Source organism: Alosa alosa, chromosome 17 (assembly GCF_017589495.1).
Source record: "Alosa alosa isolate M-15738 ecotype Scorff River chromosome 17, AALO_Geno_1.1, whole genome shotgun sequence".
Lineage (NCBI taxonomy): Eukaryota > Metazoa > Chordata > Actinopteri > Clupeiformes > Clupeidae > Alosa > Alosa alosa.
The window spans coordinates 12,915,699-12,935,698 of record NC_063205.1 but is presented as its reverse complement, the minus strand read 5'-3'; the positions used below and the strand labels follow the sequence as shown (position 1 = coordinate 12,935,698).

Below are 20,000 nucleotides of genomic sequence, written 5' to 3'. Positions count from 1 at the left end.
TGGCTATTGCCCCTGGGTATTGCTTGGAATCGAGCCCAGATCTTGAAGTACTGTGTGACTGACATGCAGTACTCTGCCTGATGTGCATAATTTTGCTATTACAAAAGAAAGGAAAAATCATAACCACGTTGATAACAAAATAATGTCAAAATATGTTTGCACAGTAAGCTATATAAGGGCACTATCTTTTGTAGAACCCTATGTTGTCTGACACCACATCGTTCTCCTCCTGAGTCTCAAAACCGACGAGTTCCGTGTCTCTGTGTGTTCTAGGTGGAGGTGAGCCCGCTGGAGAACGCCATCGAGGTGATCGAGAACAAGAACCTGCAGCTGCGGACACTCATCACCCAGTGCCAGACGCGACAGATGCAGAACATCAACCCGCTCACCATGTGTCTCAACGGGGTCATCGACGCTGCTGTCAATGGAGGCCTAGCACGCTACCAAGAGGTTAGCTTGGCTGCTATTACTACTGCTGTTACTACTACTACTTAGCCTGACGATTAAAATGTAGGGTTTGGGCACTCACCGTTCGCAGTGCTCAGTCCGAGGGGCGGGATAATCGGTTGTCTTTCAAATTCTCTCTGCACGCAATAGGACAGCGCTATGAGTCCCATGCGTTTCCCACCAGCGGAGCTAGTTGGCTAGTTGAAACTTTTGCCAACTTAATAAAAGCTAAACTCGTGTCACACTGTTCGCCAAGAGCAACATCCATCTTATTTGTTGTCAAGTAGCAGGGAATTCAAGCCAAACCGTTGCAACTCTGCCATCAATCATTATGTTAAGCCCGCCTAACAAATACACAATTTGATTGGCCTGATAGATGTTTAATTTTTCGAGCTCACAAGCCAACAGAGAGTTGCTAGACTAGCCCTGGCAGCAAATATAATTTGCTGCCACTAGGGTGCGTCTAGATTTCTAGGCTAACTACTACTATGACTGTATTAAGGAATTAAAGTATCTGATGCCAACAAAGCAACAGAAGGTTTTAAAAATATACAAAAGCATTTCAAGCTTGCAGTTTCTAATGACTGAAATGTTACGAAGAGATGACTGGTAAGGATAGGTATAGGTAACTTTTCACTCAGACCATTCTGTAGTGTGTGTGTGTGTGTGTGTGTGTGTGTGTGTGAGTGTGTGTGAATTGGTGAATGTGACACTAATCTATATAGACCTATTGAGTGCTCGTAGGAGTAGAAAAGTGCTGTCCATTCACAGTGTACCCATTTACCATTTTGCAAACAACTGTACAGAAGCATGTGAAATAACAGCTAATCAGTTGCCCTTTGGTGTAGCCCATAGCTAACCTCTAACACACCTGCACTTACTATGCACTTACCATGCACTTTCCATGCACTTTTCTTCCCTCCTTTTACTTTCTCGTTAGACTACACTTTGTACTCGAGTACTTCTGCACTCTCATCCTCTAATACTAGTGTTTATTGTTACCTAAGGTCTCCCTTGAAGTGCAGTTTGAACGTTGCTTCTTATTTTGTAAGACACTTTGGATAAACAAAACTTTTGTTCAATGAATAAATGTAAATGTCCCCAATCTCAATGTGAAATGTGACTGCTAGTTAATTAGCCATGACCCCGGCGTTACTGGCTTAATTACCATCTCCACAATATCCAGCCTTGCATAGGCAACAGACAGCAAAGCAATATCCAGCCAGCATCAGCCTTCTTTGCATTGCTGGATGAGGCTGCCCTTCACTCTGCCTGCAGAAAACAAAAAGAAAGGGAAAAAAAGCCCCTTAATATAGGTAGCTGTTGTAGAAGCCTGTTGAGAATCAGTGCCATGTGAGCAGAAAATCCATAACGCATAAAAAGCACGGCGATAGATGTGTGGGGAGTCACGTGACGCTGGGAAAATAAGCCTCTTTCCAGAGAGCACTCTCGTCCAACTGTTGCATAGCAACCCCCTGTTAATAGCGGCCTTTTGCTCACCTCCTCAGAGGCACTGAAAGGTTTCGCTCAGAGAGCGGAGAGTGAAGTTGCTCGCAAGGAACTGCTTTGGTTTTTTTTTTTTCCGCTTTTTTTTATGTCCGGACGCCCTTTCCTTCTCATCGCCTGTGGGCGTTTGTGCATCGTTGCAGCCGCGTGTCTGTGTGTGTGTTTGTGTGTGTATGAGATTGTGCATGCTTGTGTGTTGTGTGCATGTGCATACATATATATGTGTCTGACAGTGCATCTCTGCCAGTGTCCTTGTGCTGCCACTGTAACACCCCCCCCCCCACCCCACCCCGCACTCACAATATGACAAACGGCTCATGTTTCAATTTGCTGCCGCATAACAAATCAGGCACAACTCTGCGCACAAAGTACCATGCTCACCACACTCCCTAAATGCATTAATTTATTTGCATTGTGCTAATGACGTGGAGCCCAATTTGTACGCCATTGAATTACACCCTCCACCCCACCTCACCACCACCCCCAAATCCCACCAGCATTAATATTTAGATGCATGACTTCAATTTGAAGGCCTGGTGGAGAAAGCCAGACTGCTCTTGCTCTCATTTGCAAAGCGCTTCATTTTTAATTGGGGCTTTCTAATGATTTTCAGACTCACTTGACAGCTAGTCTGGCTCCTCTGCTTCACCAAGAGTATTTTGTGCACTTTTTTTTTTTTTTTTTTTTTTTTGATGTATTCTTTTTAAGTGCATCATACTTTTTACATGCTCTCTCTCTCTCCCACTCCCTCATTGCCCCCAAACACAAACATGTTTCTCTCTCTCTTTATCTCTCTCTCTGGTACTGTATCTCTCTTTTTCTGGTCTCTCTCTCTTTCTCTTTCTCTTTCTTTCTTTGGTCTATCTCTCTCTCTCTTTCTCTCTCTCTGGTCTATCTATCTCTCTCTCTCTCTGGTCTCTCTCTCTCTCCATCTCTTTCTCAATACTTTCCCTCGTTTGGTGTGACATTACACATATTCCACACGCTCGCTCAATACATCGGACGCTGTCTGGAGAGCCCCCTCAGATCAATGTGTTTTTAAGTAAACACATGTTGGCTCACATTTACTCTGAATAAAGCAGTCTTGTACCTCTCCCCTCACAGTTGGTTTACCAGATCTGAAGACCCTGCCTGAATATTTTATGGACTCTCTGACAGTGCATGAACTTTTAACTCCTCTCTACAAACCACAACCAGCATGTCCGTATAGGCCAGATGGAGCCAGCCAAGTGTTTAGAGACTTTTCATGCTTGTTATTCATCATGAGAAGATATCCCTGTCCTAAATGTTAGCTGTGGTAACAGAAAATGTAAACAGTCATGCTAATAAAGCAGCTTTGTATTACATTTGAATGAACTTCTATTCAGTGAGTGAGAACACATACTGTGGATCAGAGGTCTCCAACAAGTAGCTCACGAGCTACCAGTAGCTTCCCACCAGTTCCTGTTTCTCCAAAAGGTTCAAAGAGAATGTTCACAAATCTGATAGCACAGTCACATGGTAAGCCTGTAAAAATTCCGATCAAATCAAGTTAACAGTCTACAAACAGAGAAGAAGTTGAAAGAAGCCTTGGGACACATACGAAACATATTCAGCTGTTTTGGGTGGAGATCAGCTACTGCTAATATCAAACATTGGTAGTTCTCTGCCATGTTCATTTTATCAAAGTAGCTCGTAGAGGGAAAACAGTCGACAACAGACTCCTGCCGCAAATGAATCCCATGCCTCTGAGCTCCAGAGCTGATAATGTTTTTTCTGGGGAGTCTCTGGACTTGTTGCCGACCTTTGCTGGGTGGACACAGAGGATTGAGACCACTGATGTGCTGGGTTTGGTACTTTCAGTTGACTGTTATATACTGTTAAATATACTGTATATACAGACTGTTATATACTGTACTGTTATATACTGTTAAATACTTAAAAAGTCCACACACTTGAATCTTTTCTTTTTTCTGTGTTTTATTCTCACGCTTGGCGTGCATATTTTTTTCTCCCTAGCATAACAAAACACAGAAAAGAGGAACGATAGAAGAACTGTGCAGACTCTTTGGGTTTGATGCCTGCCATGGAGAAAGAGAGAGACAGAGAGACTGAGAAAGAGACAGATATACATAGAGAGATAGAGAGAGAAAGAGATGTAAAGAAAGAAAGAGATAGCTGAAAATGGAGGGAAAGAAAACGCTAGACATAGAGTAAGAGACAGATGGAGAGTGACAGATATAGGCAGAGAGAGAGAGAGAGAGAGAGAGTTGTGGTCAGTGGCTGGTTTTGAGGGTGGCAGAGGGGAAAGAGAGGCCTGTAGTCAAGGCAGTCCCTCCCTTAAGGCTGGTCCTTTGGAGATAGTCACACACACATACACACACACACACACACACACATACTGTACACACACACACACACACACACACACACACTGTCTCACTGTGGAGATGCACAGGATGATCCTCTCTGTGTACTTTCGTTATCCCTCTTATCCCCCCCTCCTATCCCCTCTTTCTATCTCTCTCCCTGGATGCCTTTCTCTCTCACTCATTCCTCTGCTTCTTTATCTCTCTCTCTCTCTCCTCCTTTTCTCGCCTCCGTTTGAAAAGATGCTTTGAAAGACTGCTTTTGAGTTTTATTTATCCTTGGCATTTATCCGTGTCTGTGAGTGTGCGTGTGTGCGTGTGTGCGTGTGTGTGTGTGTGTGTGTGTGTTGGGAGCAGGGGATGTCCTTTACTGTGTATGTGTGTATATATGTTTCTGTATTACTTTTTACTGTATGTGTGTGTGTGTGTGTGTGTGTATGTGTGTGTGTGTGTGTGTTTTTGTTTATAACATGTAATACGTATATCTAATCTTGAGTTAGAGTGAGTCCCACACTCTGTTGTTTGCTCCCCCTAGAAATGTTTCAAAGTCTGTCTGTGTGTGTGTGTGTGTGTGTGTGTGTGTGTGTGTGTGTGTGTGTGTGTGTGTGTGTGTGTGTGTGTGTGTGTGTGTGTGTGTGTGTGTGGGGGTATGTATCCAGAGATTAATGCAGAGCTTAAATCAAACGCTCATATCTATCTATCTATCTATCTATCTATCTATCTATCTATCTATCTATCTGTCTAGCCCATCTCACTGTGCTGCAGAGTGAGTGTGTGTGTGTGTGTGTGTGTGTGTGTGTGTGTGTGTGTGTTTATGAATATAAATATATGCTTGTGTCCTTGACTGTATGTGTGTGTGTGCGCGTGTGTGTGTGTGTGTGTGTGTGTGTGTCTTTGAATGGGTAAGGGTATCTCTCACTCATGAAGCCCCTGATGGCATCTTAAATTCACCCCACACTCAATTGCCCCTCTGCCCCGGGGTTCTATTGCCTCAGCGCTCACAACACTGCAGCATGTCACACCAGCGTGGTGCACGGAGAGCTTGGGGATAAGTAAATACTGCCTGATACACTGAATAGCACTGAAACGGCTTCTGTTGGTGTGTTTGTTTATGTGTGAGTGTGTGTGTATGTGTGTGTGTGTGTGTGTGTGTGTGTGTGTGTGTGTGTGTGTGTTTTGTGTGTAAGCATGGGTACTAGAGTGCATGTGATTATGTGTTTCTACCTTGATTTTCAGTATGCAGTCTAGTTGAAAAGACACACACGCATGTGCACACACACACACACATAATAAACACTCTCTCACACAAACATCCAATCAGCCCTTAGGTGGATGTGAGAATGTGAGAACTGCAGATGTTTGGCCATGTTAATTATCACTTCACTTAGCAGAGTGTGGACTCAGAGACAGGTTTGCAGCACAGGGTTAAAGTGTCAGTTCACCTCCACACCTGCTCTGCCTGTTTCTGATTCATGATTGGTTTAGTGTTTTATTTGGATGTTTTTTCTCTCCCTCTCTCTCTCTCTCTCTCTCTCTCTCTCTCTCTCTCTCTCTAATTATCTCTCTCTCTTCCCTCCCTGCAGGCGTTCTTTGTGAAGGACTACATTGTGAACCACCCAGAAGACGGTGATAAGATTGGGCGACTACGAGAGCTCATGTTTGAACAGGTTTGTGCACTGCTGGAGAGGCAGGATAATTAAACCAGACTGTCCATACAACAGTCTCTCTCTCTCTCTCTCTCTCTCTCTCTCTCTCTCTCTCTCTCTCTCTCTCTCTCTCTCTCTCTCTCTGTCTGTCCCTTTCTTGTTCTGTCTCTCTCCAACTCTCTTTGTCTCATTCTCTGAGAATAGACCCCTCTGAGAATAAAATAAAATGTGGAACTGTTTCCTGTACAGTCATAATGTACAAAGCCAACCTTTACAGAGGTGTAGTAAGAAATTAGGAGGTTGTACTTTCGTAAAAATAGGCTCATTATACTGATCAAGAGAGCTTGTGAAATGCCTTTTCATCATCCAGAGCTCCATCGTTTCATCATAATACTTAATTTCATTCATGATTAATACACCTAGAATGGACCTTTGAGTTTCATCATCAAGGGTACGGCCATCATATCCAAGCTCGTTCCCAAGTTATTGGAAGCCTTTAAAAAAGGTTTCAACAATATCTCATATATTGGCAGCACAGAAGTAGTCAGAAGTGTTAGAAGTAGTAGTCCTTAGCACAGGAAGAGAAATAACATGGTCAAGTCTCTTTTTATCACTGAATAATGTTTGCGTTTTATTACTTTATGCTGTTTTATAGCTGATTGTTATTGTTAATGTTGCAGATTAGTAGTTTTTTAACCCTCCTGTTGTGTTCGTGGTCAAATGTGACCGATGGACATTTTTTTTCTCTTAAAAAATATTGTTAATTTATTCTGACTATCATGAGGCTCCATGATTTTGTTAACACAGGGCATCTGAACACAAAACAAATCTTGATAATTTTCATAACAATTTCAGTGTTTTATTTAACTTTAGAACACCCATGTGTATTCCTGGTCAAAAATGACCAGCCATTAGAAATGAATGGGTGAGAAAATGGTCAGTGTGTAAAATTGACTCCATGCACATACCTATTGATAAGTATGATCATAAGTTGCTACAATCTATCCCAACATTAGATGATACTATATGTGTTACTATCGATTTATAAGTTAACGTTATAATGCAGCAGTCATTTTTGACCGGGAACGAAACTAGTAAACAGGAAATGAACGCAACAGGAGTAATAATAATAATAATAATAATAATAAAGCTTTATTTGTATAGCACCTTCATACACAGAATGCAGCTCAAAGTGCTTTACATTTGAAACATGTAACACAATAATAGTCCAGTCAGTCATTATCAATCACTTTTCTTTGCTGTTTATGTTATACTCAGCAACATATCAAAAAATATAAAATGACGCCATAAGACTGGCAGCCTTAACCCTCTTACCCCACAAGCACGCCATATGGCAACTGTGGCAAGGAAAAACTCCCATATTCCAGGAAGAAACCTTGAGCAGAACCTGACTTAATAGGGGAGCCCATCCGCTTCTGGCTGGCTAACCCTCCAATAGTAGCAGATGTAGAATAATCTGAAAATGTAGTCTACAGGATAAGATGAGTTAACTAAAAGCTTTCCTGTACAGGTATGTTTTCAGATCTTTTTTAAAAATATTTACTGAACTCATACAAGCTTGATGTACAGAGGCAGGGTGTTCCATAGTTTGGGGCATAATGGATAAACGCAGCTTCTCCACTTTGTTTGTGGAGCACTTTGGGCAATGATTAAAAGATTAGAATTGGATGATCTAAGTTTCCTTTGTGGTTGATAAGATATTAAAAGCTCAGAGATATATGAAGGTGCTATGCCATTCAGAGCTTTGTAAGTAATTAACATAACCTTAAAAATCAATTCTATAGGAAATAGGAGCCAGTGCAGTTCAGCCAACACAGGGGTGATGTGTGTTCTCTTCTTAGTCTTAGTTAAAAGTCTAGCCGCAGAGTTCTGTATGAGTGCCAATTTCTTTAGATGTTTTTGGGAAGACCAGTGAAAAGTGCATTGCAGTAGTCTAACCTGCTAGTGATAAAGGCGTGAATTAGCTTTTCTGCATCTTGTTGAGTTAAAAAGGGCCGACTTTGGCAATGTTTCTCAAGTGGAAATAGGCTGTCTGAGTAACTTTACTGATATGGGGCTTAAAACTTAACTCTGCATCTAAGATGACACCGAGGCTTGTTACTTTTGGTTTGACCTGGTGTGCCAAGTTCCCCAGATTACTAAGAATAATATCTCGCTTTAGTTTTGGTCCAACCAGAAGTACCTCTGTTTTGTCATCATTTAGTTTCAAAAAGTTTTTGCTCATCCACTGATTAATGGAGGTTAGGCATGCAGTGAGGGAGCAAAGGCCATCTAAGGTTAGTTGGCTCCACAGAAAGATACAATTGGGTATCATCTGCATTAGCTGTGGAAGCTTACATTATGCTGACTTATGACGTTTCCCAATGGGAGCATATATATAGAAAATAGCAGGGGACCAAGGCAGCTCCCTGGGCCACACCAAAAGGCAAGTCATGTTTTCAGATACATGATCTCCTAGGACTGATATAAAATCTCTGCCAGTAATGTAGGTTTGAAACCAGTTTAGAGCATTATCAGAGACAGAGACAGAGGAGGGTTAAGTGTTGTTGCTATTGTTGTACCTGGTGAGACTAGAACCTCTCCCACTGTCTTTCTGTCCGCCCTCTCTCTGTATCCAGGCCCACATCCTGGAGTTCGGCCTGGCTGTGCACGAGAAGTTCGTCCCCCAGGACATGCGGCCACTGCACAAGAAGCTGGTGGATCAGTTCCACCTTATGAAGTCCAGTCTGGGCATTCAGGTGAGCTTAACAGCACCCACAGAGAAGAGCATCGGCCCAGAGCTGGCCGAGGTCTGGCTTACATCTGGGGGAGTATTCCAAGCATGTGGATTAATTACAAGCCAGGGTTGATTAACTATACCGAGTAGGAGCGGTAATATGTGTGGCTAATTCTAAGCAAGTGATAACAAACTTATGGTAAGTTACCTCAGCATAAGAATAAACCTTCTGAAGGAAGATCCCTGTGGTTCTGTGTTGCAGGTGTAATTAAGCCATTGGGTTCGTTCTTCTTTAGATTTAATTAACTACTTACTATGAGTTAATTTAGCCAGGTTTGCCACTAATGTACTTGGAATATCCCCAGGTACAGCCCTGGATGGATAAATACCAGATCTGATCCAGAATCAGCGCAACTACCTGCTATATTTATCTTAGTGATTACCCCAATGGGACAAGTTAGAAAGCACTCAGTGGTACAACTTTTAATCTGTACTCCGTACAGCTCGTAATGGTGTTATGACATAAAAACAATCATCTGTTAAATATAATAAAAACAGTTTTATACGCTGTTATGGATAGAGCAGTCTATGAGTTGAAAGTTATTAAAGAATGAGCTGTTTTGCATGCGATAATGAGGTTGTTAGCAATGACGATGAATGAGCTGTATGCCTAGAAATGTACAATTAACATATCCACACACACACACACACACACACACACACACACACACACACACACACACACACTCAACCTCCTTCCCTATTAAAACAATGTGTCTGGAAGTAAACAAAGCCTAATACCTCTCTCAAACCTATAAATAGTTACATTGCTTTTCAATTTACAATTCATTTATCTATGACAATGATAGATCTATAGTTTCAAGGTTATCACATCCCATTAATGCATTTTGATAGTCTTAACAAGTGAATTAGCATAGTGATTATACATAATTAACATAGTGCATACGAATTCAACATACACTTACGAATACAGTATAAAGTTATCTTCCTCTCGACTATTAGTTTATTGCATAGCATGCATGTTCTGTTCTGTAGTTTCAAGGATATAAAAGACCATGAATGCAGGAGACAGCTATAATAGGATGATTAGCATTGATAATAAGCATAATTTGCATTGATAATTATGTACATTTTAATATTTACCTCCTCCAAACCTACCCACTGCTTTGTGTAGGATGCAAACATGAATGCTAAATGTATATGTTATGTAAATGTATCTTTCTCTTGCTCTCTCTCTCTCTCTCTCTCTCTCTCTCTCTCTCTCTCAGGAGTTCCCAGCCTATGTGCGTGCCAGTCCCATCCATTTCACCAACGGAAGCCCGCGCACCTGTCGGAACTCTGCCCCCAACATTATGTGCCCACCAGAGGGGGGTCGAGTGGTGGCACGACGCAGGTGAGGAGGAGATGTGGGCTGGGGGGGGGCAGTTTATCCCTCTCTCTCTCTTCTCTTTAACTCTATCTGTTTTATCTCTCTCTCTCTATTTCCCGCCTTTATCCCCCCTTAACATTCTCTCTTTCTCTTCTATCTTAACTCTTCTCTCCTCCTTCTGACGCCCCTCCCCTCTGTACACCTCTGTATGTGAGGGTCTCGTGGCTCTTGAGTGCTTAGCAGGAATAGGCCGCTAATCACAAAGCCACCGCCCGCTGCGTGAAAGGTTGATCAACTCCAGGATGATTGGAGTGCTGTTTGTTTGTGTCAATTATATTAGTGGCGAGTGTGTTCCTGCTTCACTACAATTGAAATGAGTCACAGGTGCACCACATCAGAGACACCACTCACACACACACACACACACACACACACACACACACACACACACACACACATTCACACACACTCTCTTACATACAAACACTCATACAGACAGACAGACAGACACACACACACTGGTTTACTCTACCCCAATCACACATACAAACATCCACCCAGCCGCAATTGTTGCCAGAGCAACTGAGAGAAGGCAAACGGAGAAAAAACATGAAGTGCCAGTTGCAGCCTGTAGCTTCCTTCTCTCTTGTTCTTTTTTTGCTGTTTTCCTTTCTTTCTTCACACCTTTTTTCTCTCATCCCATCTTTCTCTCGTTCTGCCTTTCTCACACTTAAAGTGACATAACACATCTTTAGTGATAGTAGATATTTTGAGAGCTTAGGCACCATTTTAGATTTCTGTGTGTGTGTGTGTGTGTGTGTGTCAGTGTATGTTTATGTGTCTGTCTGTATGTTTGACTGCTTCTATATCTCTGCGTGGTTGTGGGTCTGTGTTTCTGTCTGTGCCTTTCATTTCTATGCTATGTGTGTGTGTTTGTCATTTCTCTGCTTGTGTGTGTGTGTGTGTGTGTGTGTGTGAGAGAGAGAGAGAGAGTCTGACTGTGTTATGGTGCTGCCCTGCTGGTACACATGGGGCTCAGTGTGTGTGTGTGTGTGTGTGTGTGTGTGTGTGTGTGTGTGTGTGTGTGTGTGTGTGTGTGTGTGTGTGTGTGTGTGTGTACATGCGTGCATGTGTGTGTGTGTCAGTGTCCACTGACCCGCGCTTATCTCTCACCTGTGTCCCGGTGTGTGTGTGCTCGAGTGTGAACAGACTCAACAGAAGAAATCATGCTGTCACTGCCCACACACACCAACTGTTTTACAACACACACACACACACACACACACACACACACAAACACACATCCATTTAATCTAACAGGCATATGTGCAAAAACATGTTTAACCTTTATGTACATATACAAACACTTCTAAACATCATATATGCAGACACTCATTTAAGGACACACATGCTATCACACACACACACACACACACACACACACACACACACACACACACACACACACACACACACACCAGTGGTCCCAGCAGTTATCTGCACAAAATAACACATGCCGTCACAGCCACTAACCGTTAGACTTCACTGAGTCTCTGAGTGTTTTGTTTTGTTGTGTGTGACTGTGTGTGTGACTGTGTGTGTGTGTGTGTGTGTGTGTGTGTGTGTGTGTGTGTGTGTGTGTGTGTGTGTGTGTGTGTTTATTTGTGGTGGAGGTGCTGTGTTTTCTATGGAAAAAAGAAACATGCCAAGAGCAACACATTGTGTGGTGTGTGGACTCCTCACTCTCCCTCAACATGAATGCAGAATATCTCCCTGCTGAACATGCCATATGTCTTATGTGCTGATGGTGGCAATAATTAACATCTATATACTTTGTGTGTGTGTGTGTAGCCCTCTGACCTACCCAGCGGTGAACAGATACTCATCGTCGTCACTGTCGTCTCAGGCCTCCAATGAGGTGAGCAACATCACGGGCCAATCAGAGAGCTCTGACGAAGTCTTCAACATGCAGGTGAGCTCTTACTCACACACTCACACACACACACACACACACACACACAGTTTTTTTGACTGGAGATAATGGGCCATCAGCAGACCTATTACATGTGATCTTGAACTGCGGCGATCCTTTTAAATAATCATGATCTGTCATTTTGGGCCATGCTCAGACTTACCTGCCTTTGTCTGCCTCTTCTCTCTTTCCTTCTCTTTCTCTCCTGCACTCTTGCTTTCTCTCATTCTTTCTCTTTTCTCTGTAATATTATATGCATGTTTTTTTTTGTATCTCTCTCTCTCTCTCTCTCTGTGTGTGTTCTACTCTCTCTCCCTCTCTCTCTGTTCTACTCTCTCTCCCTCTCTCTCTGTTCTACTCTCTCTCCCTCTCTCTCTGTTCTAGTCTCTCTCCCTCTCTCTCTGTTCTAGTCTCTCTCTCCTTTTTTCCTTTCTTGCCCTTTTTTCTTTTCCTCTGTTTCTCTCATTCTCTGTCCTCTGCTGGTATGTTTCTCTCCCTTTCTGTGTCCTTTTCTCTCAGTTTTACTAAAATCTCATTATTTCTGGCTTTCTGTTTTTTTCTTTCCACTCTTCGACATTTATCTCTGTCAGTATTTACCTCTCTCTCTCTCTCTCTCTCTCTCTCTCTCTCTCTCTCTCTCTCTGTCTCTCTCTCTCTCTCTCTCTCTCTGTCTCTGTCTGTCTCTCTCTGTCTGTCTCTCTCTCTCTCTCTCTCTCTCTCTCTCTCTCTCTCTCTCTCTCTCTCTCTCTCTCTCTCTCTCTCTCTCTCTCTCTCTCTCTATCCAATTTTTTATTTTTATGTTATTCTTATTTAATGAGCTCTATTGACATTCCTGTGCAGTGTACAGTTTTGCCAAGTCTGTCTACCAGAACGTATTTTTGTATAATAAGCTAGATGATGATATTTAGAGAGCATAAACACAACAACAGGACTGCAATAAAGGGGTAGATTCCTCGAAACCAACGGCCCACTCTGTCTCTCCTCAGCCAAGCCCATCTACCTCGAGCCTTAGCTCCAACCACTCTGCGTCTCCTAATGTGACCAGCTCTGCTCCTTCCAGTGCTAGAGGTAACACTCTCCTCCTCTTCCTCCTCCTCATCATCTTCCTCTTCTCCTGGCCCTCTACCCCACTCCTCCTCATCATCTTCCTCTCTATCTCCTCCTCTTCCTCCTCTCCTGTCACTCTCCTCCTTTCCTCCATCTCCTCTTCTTACCCTCCTCCTCCTCCTCTCCTCACCTCATCCTCCACCTCTCTTCTGTTTTGAAGAGCAAACACACACACACACACACACACACACACACACACACACAGGATAAGTGGATTTCTCACATAAATTCTATCTATCTGTCTGTCTGTCTGTCTGTCTGTCTGTCTTTCTTTCTCTTTTAATCCTAATGGTGTCATTCACTCTTTCACACACTCAGTCAGGCACACTCTTCAGAATGCAAAAGTCACTTAAACTTCCAACAGGGACCTACAGTAGCACTTACACTTGTGTCTAGCCCATTAATGGAAACTTTAATGCAGACATGCTGTCCTTCTGATCCACCTGAGAGTGCACATACATCTCTATAGCTCACCCTGGCAACCAGCATTATACAATGATCACAACTCCCATCCACTGCCGTCATCTAAAGGCTCTTCCAGGGGCCATTATGTAGGCCTGGTTGTGTGGAGAGTAGTCATTTAGTGAGTGGTAGTGTTGTTCTATACCAATTAAGCCATCTGTAAGCCTTAAGCACCTAGGAGAGGCTGTAAATGCGGGGTATGATTGTCTTATCTCATTATGGACACACACACACACACACACACACACACACACTCCAACAGAGAGAACCAGATAGAGGGAAGTGACAGTGAGAGGGAATTTGCAGAGGTGAGAATAAGTGAAGATGTGTATGTCGATAGAGAGTACATCTTTTCTCACTTTACCTGTCTCCTTTGCTGTTAAGTGTGTGTGTGCGTGCATGCGTGCGTGCGTGTGTGTGTTGAGGGTGTTGCTGGGGTTTGTTAGACACTTGTAAAACCTCTGCCAGATGGTTAGACAGAGAGAGAGAGTTTGCCACTGTGAGTCATACAGGTCTCTGTAGTGGGATGCCTTGGATTTAAGGGCTTAACTTCAGTCCTAAATGTCTGTGTTTGTGTGATGTGGATGCATACGTGTAGTTTTGATGTTGTGGTGACATGGTTTGATGTTGTGGTCTCTCAGCGCACAAACTCAATCACTCTACGTTGTGTGAATCTGCAGCAAAGGTTTTTTTATTTTGTATAGGTGTATAGATTTCTCTGCCCCTTCATAGACGTTTACTCTAAATAAACAGCAATCGCCACCCATTACAATACTGCTACGATTTGTTGAGCTATGAAATAAATGAAAATCTCATTTCATCAGCGGCTTCCTAGTAGCTTCATTCTCCGAGAGCAAACATGCTGATGAAAATGTGCATACATACTGTAAGTGACTTTGCATAAAAGCGTCTGCTAAATGAATAGATAGCGTAAATGGATTGTGTTTTTTTCTCTTGGCCTCCAGCCAGTGCTTTATAACTTACAGAACTATCAGTGTGGACAGAGTCCACTGATCATCCTGGTGATGAATATGTGGTTGTGAGCACCGTTAGCCATCCTAAACATACTGCATGTCTGCCTGTGGGATTGGTGGTGCTTCATTGTAATGTGCTCTAGGTGCCTTGAAAGGCACTATATAAATGCAATGTGTTGTTGTTGTTGTTGTTGTTGTCTAACTGCAGTATCACAGACAACATGACATTATGCACTTTAGCACTCCCTCAGATTATTATGTGGATAACACGTGTTAACGGATGTTAGCATGGATAACGTGTGTTAACAGCTGTTAAAGTATAAAGTACAGAGTTTAATATGACATGCAAGAACCTAATAAGTTGTAAATGTAGATAGGCTGCATTCCAGGCTCTTTCATGCGCTCAAAGAGTCTTCATCCATCTGCCACGCTCTTCCAGTCACCAATGGGCCTGGGTTATGTGAATAGTTGTAAAACAGTTCAGTCATTTGGCAATGACATTGTTTAATCGTTAATGAGTGTGAGTGAAACAGATAGAAACATGCAAACTTGTAAACCAGAAATCCACTTCCAGCTTTGCAGCCTTCAGTAAGCTGGATCATTTTATGAGGACCTAGAGCGTTTAGACTGCTGCAACCACAGAGGTGGGAGGAGAAAAGGAGAACGGAACAGATGCTCAACGTGGACAGAAAACAAAACACCTTACATGTGTGTGCATGTAAACACACACACACACACACACACACACACACACACACACACACACACACACACAGAGAGAGAGAGATGTATGTGCACAAATGTACAAACACACACACACACACACACACACACTCTTACACACATGGCTACACATAAACACACGTGCTCACACATTCAAATGGCCCTCCTGTGTGGTTGTCTGTCGCCCAGAAAAGTGCAATTCTCACCTCGGTAGGGGGAGGGGCGGTGTGGGAGCTCATCACTCCTGTCCTTCACGGGGTGCTGGGGCATGCAGCCAGCTTCAGCGTGTGTGTGTGTGTGTGTGTGTGTGTGTGTGTGCTTTTATGTGTGCGTCTGCCTGTGTGTGTGTATATTTTTTGCAGGAGATACTGTAGGGTATATCTCTGCATTTGCTTGCTTCTTCTATATACGCTGGGATTATGTTCCTTTAACCCCTTACTTTCACCTTTGCTCTCTGTCATGTTCTACTAGGTTCTCCCCAGCTCCCGGACAAACACAAGCACTCACGGGAGAACGCCTGCCTGTCCCCACGGGACCGACCCTGCAGTGCCATCTATCCCAACCCCCTGGACCCCACACAGGTGACGTGGAACAGCAGAACACACATCCACCACCACTGTTACGCACAAACACTACAACTATGTGTTGATGATGTCAACTAGTCTAGGAAAAGCAGCAGTAACTACCATACTGGGGTGCGTTTCCCAAAACCATAACTGCTAAAACTAAGTTAGCAACTTTGTTGGTTGCAGTGCAATTTCCCATTGCCAACCAACTAAGTTGCTAACAGGTTAGCAACTATGGTTTTGGGAAACGCACCCCTGCACGGTATTGCACAAAACCATATAGTATACTATGCTATACTAAATTATACTATGCTATTCTCTTCTAAACTATGCTATGCTAGGCTATACTTAAGCAACATGACATGAGTGAGAGTGGGGTTGGTTAAGGATATACCCTGGCTGTGGTTCAGTTGTAGGTACAAGGCTGGAGGTCTAATGCTGCAGCTTTACTGTTGCCAAGCAATGGAAAATGTAATTCTTTCGCTTGTCCTCAGGTTACATGATGATCTGAATATTCGCCCAACTCCATTTACTGCATTTTTTAGCTCTATAACTGTCAAATATGACATCTTACTTTGAATGAATGGAATGTTTGCAATCAGAAACTTCAGTGCAAAATGCAGTCTGGGTGGGAATACGAATACTTAATACATAATACTATGAATAAATAGTACTATGAATATTAATAGATTTTACCATACTTTGTTGAAAAATGTTACATCAAAATGGATATTCCCATTCAAAGGAATATTGACACACAGGTCTTAAGTGTTAAAGGTAACTACACTTTAAGTTATTTGGATGACACTGTCTCAATTTGAGATCTGTTTCATTGATCTGGTATTGTTATGGGCGCTTTAACAAATCTGCTGTTAGTTGTTCTGACTTATTTCGGTCATTTTGTTCCTTAGAGGATGAACGCACACCAAATGGGGGATTCCACATTACCGCGCAGTGAACCCAACATCTCTGCTCCTGACAAAGGTTAGCCACACACACACACACACACACACACACACACACACACACACACACACACTGCACACTTTCAGCAGGTATCCTAGTCTACACTGTACAATCACTCATCTAGCAATATGTGACAGGGCATCACTAGATAATTCTCCCGCTCACAGACATTGTCAGAATTATTCCCAATAAGAAAAAGAAAGCAGTGTGTTGATGTGTGTTTCTTTGAAGTGAGGGCTGCATGGTTGTTATCCTTCCAAGTGCTTATCCATCCCCTAATTTATAATAGTCTTGATGAGGAGTTTCATAGACAAAGTCCCCGAGGAGCACTGCTCAAGCCAAATATGTGTGGGAATGGATAGACAGTATGTCAGGGTATTTTTGTTGCTTTTTTCTTAGCTCATCTGATGCAAATGTGAAATAATTTGGCATATCTTTGAGAGACTTGTAGAATCCGATTTATTTATCCCTGATTCCACTCTCAGTAAAACACACACACACATACACATACACACCCACACACACCCAGACACCTTTCTAGGTTTCTCTGAACTGACAGTGTAGGCTCGACAGGTTTCGTATGAAAAAAGAAGGAATAAGGCAACGAAATGATTTCATTAGAAGGAGGAGAAGGTATGAGCAATCCAGCAGTAAACTCTCCTCTCCTAACACACAGAGATGTCAGTCACTCACACACTGACAACGGCACTATCAAATCAGTGTTAGATTAGCACTCTGTTTATTAGCGCTTGTTTGTGTACAGTTTTATTAATGATTTATTTGCATCGACGACGGTGAAGCACTTTGAGTCAACTCTTGATGTTGTTTTGGTATGTGCTATATAAATAAAAGTGACTTGACTCGTAATGGAAGGATACACCCATAAGTGCCAACAGGGATGTTGAGAATGGACTGGCTGAATGGATTTGTTTCTATCTATGCCCCTTGAATACTCAACAGCATTTAGCGCTGAAATGGTACCCAGTTAGTCAAACACCTACTAAAAGGATTATAATCCAACCCGATCAACAACATTAGATTGTGTTTTAAAATGGCCCTTTTTTGTCCAAATGCATATGTGATATCCTTGAGAGGGAGGTTAAAATGTCTGCTCGTGTGAAGATAACTGTCCTTTTTTTGTGTAAGCTTTACAATGTAAAGCAATGTTTATTGAATTATATATATATAAACAAAAGCACAGTCCCCCCCGCTCCTACCCCAACCCCACCCCTCCCCTCCCCATCCCTCACCAACACATGGACAACAGCCGGCCGAATGTTTACCATCAGCTGAGGATTGAGATTAAATTTACAATAATAATTCCAAATGATGATAACTGTGTTGATTTGCACCTGTCCTACGTGTTTTGAAGTGGTCAGGCCTGCTGCGAGTAGCTGGAGTCTTGACTGTGTTAAAGAGGCCAGCACACCACCGCAGCCAGCTTCTGACAGGTTCTTATGTCCCCCTGTCCCTCCTAGACCAACGTACTCAGGTAAAAGGAAAGAAAATACACCAGCAAAGTCAAACAACTCCTCTCCAACTCTCAGACGCCAAACTAATATTTCCCTTTTTTTTCTCTTGACTTTTTGACTCTTGACCGCTTTTAGTGTCCGCCCTTTTACTCTGCCGCCTCTCTTCTTCTCCTTTTTTTCTCTCTCTTCTCCGGAATGTTCACCAACTCCTGTCTTCTCACCCCCCCTTCATTTCTGAATTAATTCCAATTTTATGGCTGTTCAGGATTTACCCGTCCCTCATCACCAAAGTATTACCAGCGACAATTAAAGTCGGGTTCGAGAGCCTGCATCTCATTTTCCTGACTGCTGCTGCCATGGCTGCTGCTGCTGCTAGGCCGGCTTTGGCGTCTGAAATCAGCTCGACACCCGCTGTTCTCCCCTCCCTTCTTACGGATCAGCCGGAGAGGCATGAGGGCGGCGCAGAGAGGAATAATGAGAAGCGCTTTTTTAACTACGACTCTGGAGGGAGAGAAACACAATTTTTACTTTGAGGAGCTAGTCTCTCTTCTGGATTTTTCTCCTCTGCTTTTTCTATTTTCTCTATTTCTCTCTCTCGCGCGCGCGCGCTCTCACGCTCTCTCTCTCACAGACGCATACACACAATCTCACACTATCTGTCTTCCACACTCACAGAACACACACACACACACACACAGGATTCCCGCGGATCCTTAAAAAGTCTTAAAAAGTATTAAATACAACTTTCGGTTTTTAAGGCCTAAAAAAGTCTTAAATTGACTGGAATGTCTTGAATTTTCGAAAAGGAGGTATTAAATTTGTGTATGGGACTGCCAGCGAGGAGTCGCGAGAGAAGCGAAAGTGAAATGTCTCCATCCGGTTTAGTGTAATTGTGGCTCTAAGGCTACTGAAGGAAGTGTAGTGGTTGCAGAGTGAAGGTGTTTTTCACAGGTGTCGTTAAAGGTGTGAAAATGGTAAAATATGTAAAAATATGCCTTTACGTTTAGTGTTGTAGCCGGGGGCTGAGAGATCGAGGTGGCCTATATGCGATAGAGCCTGAGAAGGAGCTGGTAAGCCAGTTAGCGACAGGGTGGCCTACGTTCGGATTTGGGCGGACAGTTTAAAACCCTGTCCAGTGCAGCCTCAAGCCGGACTCAATTGTCCTCCTTTTTGGAGTTGAAAAGCTGGGCTTCTAGAATCTTTTTCGGACGCAGCATCGTTTTACAAATTATGGGCCGAAGACTGCTGGTCAAATTATCTGGTGCTTCTGTCACTCGTCTGATAATTTGCTGCGCCAATTTATGAAGGAACCACAGACCGACAGAGGAAATACACATTAAGTTGATCTGTTGCATCTCTAGCGTGTTTTGCTGGCCTAGCCTAAGTAAATATATGTCTAAGTTATAATAGGCCTACCTGTGATATCTGTCTGCATCTTGCTTGCCAGCCTTTCCTAGTACTTCACAAAAGTTGTGAAATATAACCGCATATTTTTTTTTATGTCGGTGACTGGCTACATAAAAAAACGCATCTGTAAGTGCATTCAAAATATCAATGGATTGCTTGAGATGTTAATGGTTTTACAATGTTTCAGTCAAGCTTTTAGTTGGTTTAAATACAACTGGTATGCAAATGTAAAGAAGTGGATTAACTTTGATTTGCTGTGCTGCATATGGGACAATAG

General features: G+C 42.8%; 1 protein-coding gene across 4 annotated transcripts in view; it reads left to right on the top strand.

The window, feature by feature from the left end:
• Positions 1 to 20,000, top strand: part of dock4b (dedicator of cytokinesis 4b) — a 152,341-nt gene that overhangs the window by 127,602 nt on the left and 4,739 nt on the right. For 2 of the 4 annotated variants that reach the window (XM_048267639.1, XM_048267638.1), the window contains 9 exons: positions 274 to 450; positions 5,885 to 5,968; positions 8,587 to 8,706; positions 9,974 to 10,098; positions 11,926 to 12,046; positions 13,033 to 13,114; positions 15,784 to 15,893; positions 16,790 to 16,862; positions 18,217 to 18,336. In XM_048267639.1, the coding sequence (XP_048123596.1) occupies positions 274 to 450; positions 5,885 to 5,968; positions 8,587 to 8,706; positions 9,974 to 10,098; positions 11,926 to 12,046; positions 13,033 to 13,114; positions 15,784 to 15,893; positions 16,790 to 16,862; positions 18,217 to 18,336 (1,012 nt within the window). Of the gene's footprint in view, positions 1 to 273; positions 451 to 5,884; positions 5,969 to 8,586; positions 8,707 to 9,973; positions 10,099 to 11,925; positions 12,047 to 13,032; positions 13,115 to 15,783; positions 15,894 to 16,789; positions 16,863 to 18,216; positions 18,337 to 18,451; positions 18,907 to 20,000 lie in introns of those variants that run through there. The other 2 variants (XM_048267641.1, XM_048267640.1) reach the window with 2 other exon arrangements.